This window comes from Microcaecilia unicolor, chromosome 1, assembly GCF_901765095.1.
Source record: "Microcaecilia unicolor chromosome 1, aMicUni1.1, whole genome shotgun sequence".
Taxonomy (NCBI): Eukaryota; Metazoa; Chordata; class Amphibia; order Gymnophiona; family Siphonopidae; genus Microcaecilia; species Microcaecilia unicolor.
The window spans coordinates 30,161,659-30,176,679 of NC_044031.1; the positions used below are offsets into that span (position 1 = coordinate 30,161,659).

The window sequence follows — 15,021 nt, forward strand, 5'->3', positions numbered from 1 at the left end:
AAGATAACCAATGGCCAGAACCGCTACCATCCTGGGAGCAGCCAATGCGGAGACCTGGCCGACAAGAAACCTGTCATGCCCCTTTGGCTCACTGAACAGCACCAGTCAGCAGAAGGGGCGGAACAACAACAACATGTATGGGGGGGGGGGGGGGGGGAGAGACCGGCACTGGACTGCAAAACGAGCCTGCCTTTCAAACTGCTCCAACAACTGCCTACAGGAGACACTGAACCTCCACTGAGACAGGGAGTACTAACAGCTCACTAGCACTCTCTCTCACTCACTCACACACTGTCTCACTCACACACACACACTAGCAGCTCACACTCACTGTCAATTTCCCACATAAAAACACTTTCTCTTTCATTCTCACACACTGGCACACACACACACAATATTAAACGAAGGGGTGGGGGAAGGCAAATAAAAACAAAACCCTGATTTACACCTTGCAACAAATGGATATAAGGAGCCACTAACCACCACCACTGTGACAGCTCACTCTCATGCTCTGTCTCTTTCCCAGAAATACACACTTTCTCTCTCTCTCTCTCTCTCTCTCTCTCTCTCTCTCTCACTCACTCTCTCACCCAAGCACACACACACACACACACAATATTAGAAGAAGGGGTGGGGGCAGGCGAAACAACAACGAGCACTGATTTTAACCTAAACAAAAAAAAACCATAAGGACCAACTGACCCACTCCACTGACACCTCACTCTCATGCTCTCTGTCTGTTTCCCAGAGAGACACACATTATATATCACTCGCTGACTCACACACACACAATATTAGAAAAAGGGGTGGGAGCAGGCAAGTGAAATAAAAAGCACTCATTTGTACCCTAAAATAACTCGCTATAAGGAACCAGTGACCCCCTCCACTGTGACAGGGAGTCCTAGCAGCTCACTGACACACACAAACTCACTTTTCAAAGCCCACAAACACCGGCTACAAGGAGCAACTAACACTCACTCTCTAATACACATACACGCTCTGTCTCTCACTCAAACACACAGCCGCACACACACTTTCACACTGCACACTTTGTCTATCACACACACACACACAAAATATTACAAGGAGGGGGGGCCACACAACAGAAAAAACATCAAACCATTGACCCTCCACTGTGACAAGGAGTACTACCACCTCACTCTCACACAGACACACACTTTCTCTAACGCTCTCTCTCTCACACACTCAGCTACAACAACATTACAACTGATTTGAACTACTGTGACAAATCAGAACAAGAAAAGGACTGTAACAAAACAGAAACACTACTATTAAAAAAGCAACCTAAAACAACTAATATGCCATGACGAAAACTAGACACCACAGGAACTGAGCAGGCAGCTCATGATTTAGAATTGAAGAGGAGGAAAGCTTGGTCACTCGCAATTTATATGTTTGATCGTGTCCTCTTCCCCCTTCCATTCAGCATCTCCCCCTCTCTCTCTCTCCCCTTTGTAGCATATTCTATCTCTCTGTCCCTCTCATTCCTATCGTGTCCTCTTCCCCCTTCCATTCTGCATGTCCCCCCCTCTCTCTCTCCCCTTTGCAGGATCTCCCATCTCTCTCTCTCTCTCAATCTTTTCCATTGTGTCCTCTTCCCCCTTCTATTCAGCATCTCCCCCCTTTCTCTCTCCCCTTTGCAGCATCTTCCATCTCTCTCTCTCTCTCTCTCATTCCTTTCCATCGTGTCCTCTTCCCCCTTCCATCCAGCATCTCCCCCCTCTTTCTCCCCTTTGCAGCATCTTCCATCTCTCTCTCATTCCTTTTCATCCAGTGTCTTTTGGGGTCTCCACCCACCTTACATAAACCCCAACTGATTACTGCTAGAAACCCACGCTCTTGGATTTGTTTCTTACACTAATAAAACACATAATACTCACTCAGAAGTGAAATAAAAAAGAAAAGTTTATTCAGGAAACAAGTAAAAGTTGCTCAAGCAGAGGCTATAGCGATACACAGAAGAAATTTTAGATGGACTTTCTTGGGCAAGGAAGCTCAACTTACATAGATTTCCTTCATTTTTATACAATAGACTAGGCAGATGTTATACAAGAACCCGGAAACCAATTACCATCTTAGCACATCCCAGCTGACCTTGTGGTTAAGCTAGCAAACTGTTCCGAACTTCCCCTTTTCACCATCCAGATACAATGTGGTTTCAAATTGTATGAAACACATGAAAACTTGACCCAAGATTTAATACAAATTTAAATAGCCATTAAAGTTATCTTAATTACATTGGACCATTCTATATGCACGTACTTATCTTCTAAAAGCTTGTAACAAAGTTCACAATAAAAGTCTTAAGTTGTCTTGTACAGTATCTTGCCCTAGACATGAACATAACACTGGTCAGCAAAAATACAGAAAAAACTGGGGGGGGGGGGGGGTTCCATTCTGTGACGTATCTCCCTCCCCAAGATCTTGTATAACCGTCTCTCGCCCACACATCTGGCTCAGTAAAAAGTTCCATTTCCTCTTCTCCCATGACTTGCCCAAGAAATCACACTAAATGCGTAAACATGTTTTTAGGTCCAGAGGAGAGTGTGGGAGTCACATGGCTGTCCTTGCACAATTTCCAAAGGCCACCTTGCAGCCTGATCTAGTTAGCAAGGCTTGAAAACAGCACACAGAATAATTAGTGGGGGGGGGGGGGGGGGTGAAATCTTACAGGTAACCCATGTTTGTTTTGTATCCACAGGAGTGATATGCATATACAAACATTAGGGGTCCCAAGCCCCCCAAGCTCCCCACATGCCTCCCCTTCATCCCTCTATCGAGCATCTCTGCCTCACCCCTCCATCAAGCATCTCCCCTCTCTCTCCCCTTTGCAGCATCTCCCATCTCTCTCATTCCTTTCCATCCAGTATGTCCCCTTCTTCCTTTCCATCCAGTATCTCTCCCCCCCTCCTCATTCCATTGCCTCCCCCCTTTGATTCACTGTCTCCCCCCTCTCTATCCTCATCCATTCACTGTTTCTCCAAGCTTTCTCCGTTGCATCCAGTCTCTCCCTTCCATCTAGAATATCCTCTCTCACTCCCCTTCCTTGGTGCAGCCATCCAGGATCTCTTCTCCCCTGCCTCACCTGTCCTCTCGCTCACTCTCTGTAGCCACCCCCCCCCCCCCAAGGTTAGGGACATAGGCGCCAAACTACTACCTATGCCTCCCGGCTGCTGCTGTAGCAGCCTGGAGGAACTTCGAGCTTCTGTGCTTTACCCTGCCCTTCCCCTCCTCTCGCCGGGAAGTCAGCAGCAGCGTGCACAGCAGGAGTACGGCCCCGCTCGCGTTTTCATTATGCTTTGCCAAAGAGAAAGGAGGGGGGAGGGAGTGAGCGAGAGGCAGGAAAGGAAAGGGAAGAGCACAGAAGCTCGCAGTTCCTCTAGGCTGCCATAGCAGTGGCCAGAGAAGCTAGTGGTGGGTTATGTCCCTACCCCTGCTCAGGTAGGGGAGCCTGTTTGGTTGCTAGATGGCTGAAGGCGACTATTGCATCAGTTTATTTGATTGCGGGTAGGCAGGTTCCTTGCGGACTCATTCTGCAAGGCATAAGGTGACATCCTGAGCAGAGACTACTTTACTGTCTCCAGCAGATACTTGCAAGGTGGCGATATGGTTGATGCTGCATACCTTTTCCAAGCACTAGAGAGTGGACGTTGTGGCACACTCAGAAGCCAATTTTGGGGCTTTGGTCCGAGGTGGTGCCAGGATCCCACCCAATCTAGGGATTACTTTTAAACATCCCACAGGTTCTGGAATAGTGGGAAGCTACATAATGGATGAAGAAATTAGGTCTTACCTGATCATTTTCTTTCCATTAGTCCTTCCCACTATTCCAGAGGCCCACCAAAGGTTTCTGAGATGTTTAGTTGGTGCAAAGTAATGGGTGAAATAATGACTGTCACCTTGCACGATGCTTTCTGCATATCTCTTGTTCTTTACAAGTTGTCCAGAGATGAGAGGATCACACATGTTTACTCAGCTGGTTAGTGTTAGATTAGCAAGATGTTTAAGGTTGCTGTGTTGATTCTGAGTTTATCCTTACTGCTTATCTATGTGAATACTGAAGAGCTGGACTGGATGCCAAGAGATATGTCTCAGCTCAGTTTTCAGTTCTCTATCTCCACCTGCTGGTTGATGGCCACAACTATCCCACAGGTTCTGGAATAGTGGGATGGCCTAATGGAAAGAAAATGATCAGGTAAGACCTAATTTATCCATTACAGCATGCGATTGAGTAATACTAAATCCTATAAGAAGCAGTCTGCATAATGAAGGCAATTTCCAAAAGTAATTTACCCAGCTAAATAGAATGTATTCAAAAAGTGCTCTTAATCCTTACATCTTAATGGTTCTTTTCAGAGCCTACTATTTGATTTGACCGCAGCCGCCCTTTGCCATTCTCCCTCTTCCCCCTCCCCCCAAACCGCTGTCTTAGTCTGCTTAATAGTTAAGCCTGCCATAAAGTCATCCAGGGTAAAATTCTTACAGGAAACAAAATGCAATGTAAAATCTTAAAGAATAAAAAATTTCCTGTGTGATGGTAGTGGCTTGCAAGGGATTCTCTGAATCTCCACTCCCCAGCTCAGCCCAGCCCTACCACTATGCTATTTTACATTTGATTCAGTTGGTCTCTTCCCTTGTCAGCAATAGAGCAAACAACGCGATTGGTGCAAAGCAGGGACGTAGCTAGGTGGGGCCACGGGGGCATGGGCTCCCACAGATTTAGTCCTGGCCCCCTCTACTTTTGACCCCCATTGCTGCTGCAAGGTACCTTTGCTGGTGGGGGTCCACAACCCCCGCCAGCCTTAGTCTTCTTCAGCTCCAGTCTCCGGTGCGTTCGCACGCTGATCTGTGCTGTGAGTCCTGACATCAGGACTCACAGCACAGATCAGTGGAGACCTTGCAGCAGCGGGGGGAGTCGGTGGGGGGTTGAAAGTGGCAGGGGAGGGTCAGCAGCTGGGGGAGGTGGGCTAAAATTTGCTCCCCCACCTTGGGCTCTGGACCCCCCTCCCGCCGAGGTCTTGCTACGCCCCTGGTGCAAAGGAGTAACTCCGCTTCACAGGGTCTTCAATGGATATTTTGAATCTCCAAAAGTTTAGAGGGCTCTTGTCAGATGTGCTCAGGACTCAGGAGACTAAGGGCCCTGTTTACTAAGACATGCTAGTGTTTTTAGTGCGTGCCAAAACTTAACAAGCGCTAAACGTTAAAGACACTCCATGGGTGTCTTTAGTTTATAGCGTGTGCTAAAAACGCTAGTGCACCATAAATAGGGTTAGCATATTTTGTCCTCTCAAAAAGAGGACGCATGTCCCGCCCCTGCCCCGCCTACACCCCCTGCTCCACCCCTTTTGCATCCTCACCCCGCCCACTGTCACATATTCCCCTCCCCCGGGTCACATATTCCCCTCCCCTGCCACCTCCCCTCCCCCGGGTCACCTCCCGTCCCCTTACTATCTACTGCCCTGGTGGTCTAGTGACCTCTTTGGGGCAGGAAAGAGCCCCCTCTTTCCTTCCCGGAGCTCTGTCCTTGCCCAGCATCCTGTTGCTGTGACGGTCTCAGGATTCAAAATGGCCGCCGAGAGTTGAAGTCTCGCGAGGCCGCTTCAACTCTCGGCGGCCATTTTGAATCCCGAGACCGTCACAGAAACAGAAGCCTTGCAGATCAGCAATGTGGCTGCGCCGGAGACCCCCGCCAGCAAAGGTACCCGGCGGCGGGGGAGGGTTGGCGGCGGGAAGGGGGTTGAAGGGGTTGGTGGCAGAGGGCCAGGGCCGAATCTACAGGGGCCCATGCCCCCGTGGCCCCATGTAGCTACGCCCCTGAAGGAGATAAACTTGCATGTTTGCTCTGTCATATAAAAGTTTAGAGAACCGAAGAAAAGAGAGTACAAGCCAATGGACAGAGAGTGGCAGTACAGCTGAATGTGGCTTCCTAAAAAGCTGGGGTAACCTGCAAGAAATGCTCACTCGTCACAGTAGCTGCCATCACTTCTACCACTTTTCATTTAAGACGCACTGGAACTCGATCCTCTTGGTGGTAGAGTTGGATGTCTTTGGATCTAAGAGAACATAAGAACAGCCATACTGTGTCAGACCAATGGTCCATCTAGCCCAGTCTTCTGCTTCCAACAGTGGCCAATCCAAGTCACAAGTACCTGGCAGAAACCCAAATCGTGGCAACATTCCATGTAACATTGTAAATGACGGCAGATAAAGACCCTAATGATCCATTCAGTCTGCCCAACAAGATAACTCATTTTACATGGTATGTGATATTTTATATGTATACCCGAGTTTGATTTGTCCCTGCCTTTCTCAGGGCACAGAGAACACAACAGGGCTATGGTCAGGCGCAAGACACTGCAGACACCAAGAATGAGTGTCCTTCCCGAGATTGTCCGATTGCACAGGTACAGTGCTTGATGCCACTGGGAATCTTTGTGGACATGGATGGAAGAACTTCGCCAGCTAAATTAAACAACGCGATAGTGGCTGAAAAAGGGGCAAGGCACGGCAAAAAGGAAAGTCCCGGCCGAAGTCAAGGCCTAAAAGCTTACTGATGACAACAGAAAAACAATAAAACTTAAAACGGAGCAAAACAACCGTAAGGAAAACAAGTTCCAATAAAGAGGAGCTCAATTATTAAGGTGGAAAAAATAGCCAGAAGGCACAAAAAATAGCTCTCTAGACCGAGCGAATGAGGAGAGGGCAAGAAAAACACCTTCTCACGCGTAAAAAGAAGAGCTGAGGAGACCGAGTTTGTGAGGCGGGTGGGAAGGCACTCATGCATGAGTAGCAGGATTCCATTCAGAATCTCAAATAGTAGCAATATTCCATGTAGAACCCTAAAGAACAGCAAGATTCTGGAATCCTAAAGAATGATGATTCCATGCAGAATCTCAGAGCAGCAACATTCCATTCTACAAATCCAAGGGCAAGCTGTTGCTTCCCATGTCTATCTCAATAGCAGACTATGATAAGAACATAAGAGTAGCCATACTGGGTCAGACCAATGGTCCATCTAGCCCAGTATCCTGCTTCCAACAGTGGCCAATCCAGGTCACAAGTACCTGCCACAAACCCAGTTAGTAACAACATTCCATGCTACCAATCCCAGGGGGGACCGGAACTGAGAGAGGCTATGGGAAGCCTTGTGCCATGTCCTCTTCCTCTGCTGCCTGGGGCTGGTGTCATGCTTTGAATCACAGGTGGCACCATCGTACTGTGTAGTTAGTGGACACCACTAGCCACTGGTAGCAAAGGAAAGCCACATGGCCTGAGAAACCAAACTGCCCCTGTCATCCTCCTAGTCCCAACCAGGAATGGAAGTGTAAGTGAGGAGGTCAGAGGGGTGCAGTACGAGGGAGAAAGAGTGAAGGAATGGGAGAATGTAGGGAAGAAAGATGCACCCGGGAATCTTGAGACTAGGGGCTCCATCTAAGACCACCTGAAAGATTATGCCTGTCTGTTTCTAGGCATATAAGATTGGACAAACCATGATCTGAACATAGAAACACAGAACTTGATGGCAGATGGCACTCGGACAACCTGAAAATTCTCGGAGTTACAATTGACCGAAATCTCACACTAGAAAGCCACCCGAAAAATACAACAAAGAAAATGTTCCAGTTAATGTGGCAACTCAAAGAGTAAAACCTTTCTTCCCAAGGGAAATATTCTGCATACTGGTACAATCAATGGTGTTAAGCCACCTAGATTACTGTAATGCCATCTACGCCGGATGCAAAGAACAAATCATTAAGAAACTCCAAACTGCCCAAAACACAGCAGCCAGACACATATTTGGAAAAGTGAAATACGAAAGCGCCAAACCCCTAAGAGAAAAACTACACTGGCTACCACTAAAAGAACGAATTGCATTCAAAATCTGTACCCTGGTCCATAAAATCATCCACGGCAAAGCCCCGGCATATATGTCAGACCTCATAGACTTAACCAACCAGGAACACAAAAAGATCAGCATGCACATTCTTGAATCTCCACCACCCCAGTTGCAAGGGACTTAAATATAAATCAACATATGCATCCAGCTTCGCCTACGTTAGTACGCAACTATGGAATGCACTACCAAATGTCATAAAAACAATGCATGACCTAACAACCTTCCGAAAATTACTAAAGACCAACCTGTTAAAAAGTCATACCACAATGACCCATCCTAAATACCAGACAACGAAACTCTACCAGAACCAGATAATATCGAACTCTCTACACCGACTGCTCAGTTATTCTGTCACCAATGAACGTTAAATCACTACCACCTTATTTCTCACGCTGGAAATGATCTGATTACCTAACTTAATCTGACAGAGTGGGAGGGTGGCTGTCAAAGTAATGCTTTGATGTTTCTCTTATATATACTATCTGTTAACACATTTGCTTATTTCCGATCTGACAAAGAAGGGCAACCTTCGAAAGCTAATCAAGAAATGTATTAAGTTATGTCCAATAAAAAAGGTATCATCTTATTTTCTTTTCCATGTTTTATTTTGTTTGATTTCTATTGATAACCTTTAAGAGTGGACTAACACGGCTACCACTCCTTTCTAACTTAATCTATAATTCACTTTATCATTTATGAACTTTAATGCAATACCACTTCGTATTTCTCATTCCGGAAATGGCGATCGCCATTACGGCATAATGTAAGCCACATTGAGCCTGCAAAAAGGTGGGAAAATGTGGGATACAAATGCAACAAATAAATGTAGGGGAAACAACTGTAACCGTGCCCTTCCCTCAACACACACACACAATCCCAGGGGACGGTACCTTAGACATGTAAATTAATGGCACTTCGTCTAACAAATGGTTCCAGAATTCAGAATTCCCTCTTATTATTCACTGATGAGCCACACAGACCACACTGAGTAAACAGAGAAGGATTTATATACAAAGAAAGTGCCAAACAAAATGTGAACGGAATAAAAGTTTTAGGACAGGAGTAAAAGTTCCTGATAGAAATATGTAGGATGATAAAATGATCAGAAGTCAGATGAAATAAACACACACTTCCTAAGAGCAAAGCCACCTAAAGGACCCAACTGTCAGGGACTTTTCCAGCCCAGTTTTTCAAAGGAAAATTCTATTAATATGAAAATGATTCCACCAGAGAAAAGTACAGAAAAAGAAATGCACTCTTTTTTTGTTCTTCACAGACACAACAGACTCCAGAGATTTTAAAAATAAATATATGTTAGAATATTGGTTTCAGTATGTTTTAAACAACAAACTACAAATTAAAAGGAAATGAAAAAGCCAGAAAGACTAAAATAAAATGCAAAACACATCCTTTTTTATTATTGTGTGATCACAATTACTGGGTAAATAATTTTGTCTTTTTATCTCTGTTCTTGTGGGACTGTATCAGCCAGTGTCCCGATATCAAGCAGCAGAGAATAGCTCTCTATTTCCTCCTCCATCCTCTCCCCTCACAAGCAGCAACTTTGGAGAACCATTGCTTATTCCTGGAAATGAGCTACGATCTACGTTTTGGAATGTGCCACGCATTTGTGACCTGGAAGACAGGATGCTGGGCTCAATGGCTTTTCTTTTATTCTTGTGTCTATGTGGATGACCTGTCAAAACAACCCAGACAAAAGAGCCCACAACAAAAGAGCCTAGAGAGAAAGGCCCCGCCAAGAAAGCCCAAAAGCACGGGTCTCCCTGCCCTCCATTTACTATTTGACTTTTATATTGTGCTATTTTATTTTCGTTGGTACATTTTTTTCTCGCCGCCTTTAGGGATCCCTAAATTTCTGGTCCCACCTGAAGTTCAGTCTGCAAGTAAGGGAGCATAAGATCTGTGGAGAAACCCCTCAGGTAGGGAAAGTCTGCTCCCTCCCACTGTCCTGGGGTCAAAGCGCTACTGTTTTCATTCGGAGTACCTCCACATGGTCAGGGTGGCTGCAGCGAAGGGGGTATGGACTCCTTTGCTCCAGCCTGGCGTATTATCTATGTGGCTGCTTCAGTGCCCACCTTAGTGCCTGTATCCTGGCTCTAACCTAGACCAAGCTGCACAGCCTCTGTAATGGCAACAAAAGGAGATTGCCCAGTTCAGGGACACAGGTGCATAAGGTGTGCACCGCACCAGAAGCTGTGATGCTGTCTGATCTCTGTCACCGAGAATCTGCTCCATTTCCCGTGCATCCCACAGCACCGATGCTGGCCGGCACAGCATGGTCAGCTTCCCTCACGTGACTCCACTTTGCAGCATATATACAGGGAGAGTCAATTGCCTCAGCTCCAGTGCAGAGTGCCTTGCCTCAATCACTTCTGACACCTCCCAGTGCACCAACATGAACAGGAACAGCAGAACCCTGGTGCGCATTAGGTGAGAAGCAACAGCACTGCTCTGCCCCATGCAGCTATGTCTGGCTCTACTAGAGTACATAAGAACATAAGCATAGCCACACTGGGACAGACTGAAGGTCCATCAAGCCCAGTATCCTGTTTCCAACAGTGGCCAATCCAAGTCATGTACCTGGCAAGATTCCAGAACAGCAAAACAGATTTTATGCTGCTTATCCTAGAATATGCAGTGGATTTTCTCAAGTCCATCGAAATAATGGCTTATGGACTTTTCTTTTAGGAACCTTTTTTAAACCTCGCAAAGCTAACTGCTTTTACCACTATTCTCTGACGACAAAATTCCAGAGTTAATTACACATTGAGTGAAGAAATCTTTTCTCCAATTTGTTTTAAATTTACTACTTTGTAGCTTCATTGCATACCCCCTAGTCCTAGTTTGGAAAGAGTAAACAAGTGATTGATGTCTACCCATTCCACTCCACTCATTATTTTATAGACCTCTATCATATCTCCCCTCAGCTGTCTTTTCTTCAAGCTGAAGAGTCCTAGCCACTTTAGCCTTTCCTCATTGGGAAGTCATCCCATCCCATTTATCATTTTTGTCGCTCTTCTCTGTACCTTTTCTAATTCCACTGTATCTTTTTTTGAGATGCAGTGACCAGAATTGCGCACAGTATTCAAGGTGTGGTCGCACCATGGAGTGATACAAAGGCATTATAACATCCTCATTTTTGTTGGGAGCTGTTTTATTTTGTCAGGGCCATTTTATTAGGGTATCGCCTATGTAGCATGACTGAAAAAGCACTTTTAAATATTGATTTGTATATAATCATGGATTCTATCAATATCTCTTGCAGCTATCAGCTTGGAAATGTTAAATTCCCAGCATCAAGGGGCTGAATAATTCATAAAGGGATATTATATTGCTGAATTGTTCTCCTACAATAATACCCAATATTCACTTTTTTTATTTTTTAATCTAGAAAAAGATGATCCCAGAAACAATAATCGCTGGAAACTCAATGAGAAGCCTGAAGAGGAAAAGAGGTTATCAGAAAGAAAAAATCAATGGATCTTGAAAAATAAACAAAAAAATTCAACGGGAAACTCAGCTCTGTGTGAGTACAGTACCAATACTATCGTACAAACAGAAAAACAGAAAAAACAGATGAAAGATCAAAGATGTCTGTGTGATGTATGTGAAATTTTCTCCAGTGATCATGTAACTCTGAAATCACATCAGAAATCTGACACTGAAGAGAGACCGTCTAGCTCTACAGAATATATAAAAAACAGTCAAAAGAGAGAAGTTTGGGGACAACAGAAAACATGCACAAAAGAGAAACCTTTTCCATATTCTGAGCCCGAGAAAGGCTTAAGTAAGAAGAAAGAGCCAATACAACCCCAGGAAACTAGAACGTGTACTTGTACAGGACACGGAAAAAGCTTCATTAATAAAGCAACCAATACAAAATATCAGGAACACCACACTGATGGGAGAATACCTTCATGTCCCGATTGTCACAAAAGCTTCAACCAGGAAGAAAATTATAGAAAAACTACAGATTTACATCCAGAAGAGAGAACAGCTTCAGGTACTGAACAGAAGAGAAGATTCAGTCAAACATTCACAAAACACTCTAAAATAGAAATTGGTGTGAAATCAGTTACTTCTGTTAAATCTGAAGATATCTTTTATAAACAAGAAAACATCTCAAAACACCAGAAAATTCAGACAGAGGAGGGTCAGTATTCTTGTTTGGACTGTGGTAAAAGCTTTGTTTATAAAGCTAATCTCACAAACCACCAAAGAATCCACAGGGCAGTGAAATCATATGCATGTACTGACTGTGGAAAAAGCTTTAGTCAGAAGATACACCTCACTGGGCACCAGAAAACCCACTCAGGAGTGAAACCTTTTACCTGTACCGAGTGTACTAAAAGCTTCAAACACAAAAAAAGTCTCAAAATCCATGAAAGAATCCACACAGGTGTGAAACCATTTAAATGTGCAGAGTGTGGGAAATGCTTTGGTTATAAAAATACCCTCAAAATTCACCAGAGAAATCACTCAGGGGTAAAACCATATCCATGTACAGAGTGTGGTGAAAGTTTCAAGTGCAAGGCAAGTCTCATAACCCACCAGACAGTCCACACAGGAGTAAAACCATTTACATGTTCTGAGTGTGGTAAAGGCTTCAGTAGCAATCAGAGCTTGAAAAACCACCAGAGCATGCACTCAGGAGTGAAACAATTTACATGTAAAGATTGTGGTAAAAGCTTTGGTTATAAAGGTTCACTTAAAACCCACCAGAGAAATCACTTAGGAGTAAAACCATACACATGTACAGAATGTGATGAAAGCTTCAAATACAAAGAAAGTCTTGAAACCCATCAGACAGTCCACACAGGAGTGAAACTATTTACATGTTATGAGTGTGGTAAAGGCTTCAGTAACAATCATAGCTTCAAAATCCATCAGAGCTTCCATTCAGGAGGGAAACAATTTCCGTGTACAGAGTGTGGTAAAAATTTCATGCGCAAAGCAAGTCTAATGACTCATCAGGTAGTCCACACAGGGGTCAAACCATTTTCATGTACTGAGTGTGGTAAAAACTTCAGTAGGAAGGTAAACCTCACAACCCACCAGATAATCCACTCAGGAGTAAAACGATTTAGCTGTGCAGAGTGTGGTAAAAGCTTCCAGAAGAAAGAAAATCTGATAATTCATGAGAGACTCCATACAGGAGTGAAACCATTTACATGTTCAGTGTGTAGTAAAAGCTTCACACACAAAGGAAGTCTCAAAAGCCATCAAAAAATCCACTCAGGAGTAAAACCATTTGCCTGTTCAGAGTGTGATAAATGTTTCACGCACAAAGGAAGTCTTACAAGCCATCAAACAATCCACTCAGGAATAAAACCATTTGCCTGTACAGAGTGTGGTAAAAGTTTCTCACAGAGTGTAGCTCTTATAGCCCATCAGAGAATCCATACAGGGGTAAAACCATTTACATGTACAGTGTGTGGAAAAAGCTTTACACACAAAATAAGTCTTTCAGTCCATCAAACAATACATACAGGAGTAAAACCATTTTCATGCACAGAGTGTGGAAAAAGCTTCAGTTGTAAAGGTAGTTTCAAATTACATCATAGAATCCACACAGGCATAAAACCATTTGTATGTACTGAATGTGGTAAAAGCTTCAGTCATAACAGAAAGCTTACTGTTCATCAGAGAAGCCACACAGGAGTAAAACCCTTTAGTTGTATGGAGTGTGGTAAAAGCTTCACTCAGAAAGGTAACCTTACAGTCCATCAGAGAACCCACACAGGAGTAAAACCATTTACATGTACAGAGTGTGGTAAAAGCTTCCCGAAGAAAGAAAATCTGATAATTCATGAGAGACTCCATACAGGAGTGAAACCATTTACATGTTCAGTGTGTAGTAAAGCTTCACAGACAAAGGAAGTCTCAAAAGCCATCAAAAAATCCACTCAGGAGTAAAACCATTTGCCTGTGCAGAGTGTGATAAATGTTTCACGCACAAAGGAAGACTTACAATCCATCAAACAATCCACTCAGGAATAAAACCATTTGCCTGTACAGAGTGTGGTAAAAGCTTCTCACAGAATGTAGCTCTCGTAGCCCATCAGAGAATCCATACAGGAATAAAACTATTTTCATGCACAGAGTGTGGAAAAAGCTTCAGTTGTAAAGGTAGCTTCAAATTACATCAGAGAATCCACACAGGCATAAAACCATTTGCATGTACTGAATGTGGTAAAAGCTTCGGTCATAAGAGAAGGCTTACAGTTCATCAGAGAAGCCACACCGGAGTAAAACCTTTTAGTTGTACGGAGTGTGGTAAAAGCTTCCCTCAGAAAGGAAGTCTCACAGTCCATCAGAGAACCCACACAGGAGTAAAACCATTTACATGTACAGAGTGTGGTAAAAGCTTCAGCCAGAAAGGAGGCCTCAAAATCCACAGTCAAAAACATAGAGGAGTGAAACCGTACTCATGTTCGGAGTGTGATAAGAGCTTCAATCAGAAGACAGATCTTACAGCCGATCAAACAAGTCACACAGGAATAGAACCATTTACATGTACATAGTGTGGTAAAACCTTTAGTCGGCAGGCACATCTCAGAACGCACCAAAGAAGTCACTCATGACTGAAACCATTTATATGTACAGAGTGTGATCAAAACTTCTGCCACAAGGTAGACCTTAAATAGTAGAGAAAGCACACAGGCAGGCAAGTGCTAAGAACCATAAGAACATCTTTGCTGCTAGCTCCCATTCCCAGATAGTACAAATGTGCTATTAACAAATGTATAAAATAAACCCTGTTTTGATTAAGGACAAGGTTCAAGGTTACATTCATTTAATCAATCGCTTAAGGCAAGGCCGTCAAAGCGATTTACATGTAATAAAATCTCTGACATACAGTCCAATACACTATCTCTTAAAAATGTTACAGCATAAGCAAGTAGCATAAAGCAAACAAAGAAATAAGAACAGAATGCAAGCAAACCTGTGGAGTGGAGGAGTAGCCTAGTGGTTAGTACAGCGGACTCTGATCCTGGGGAACTGGGTTCGATTCCCACTGCAGCTCTTGTGACTCTGGGGAAGTCACTTAACCCTCCATTGTCCCAGGTACAAATAAATAC

General features: G+C 44.1%; 1 protein-coding gene across 1 annotated transcript in view; it reads left to right on the forward strand.

The window, feature by feature from the left end:
- The window catches only part of LOC115463080 (zinc finger protein 271-like), a 42,310-nt gene extending 28,455 nt beyond the window's left edge, over positions 1–13,855 (forward strand). The window contains exons 5-6 of the mRNA XM_030193320.1: positions 11,331–13,232; positions 13,317–13,855. Of these exons, the coding sequence (XP_030049180.1) occupies positions 11,331–13,232; positions 13,317–13,855 (2,441 nt within the window). The remainder of the gene's footprint in view (positions 1–11,330; positions 13,233–13,316) is intronic.
- Positions 13,856–15,021: the final 1,166 nt, after the last annotated feature.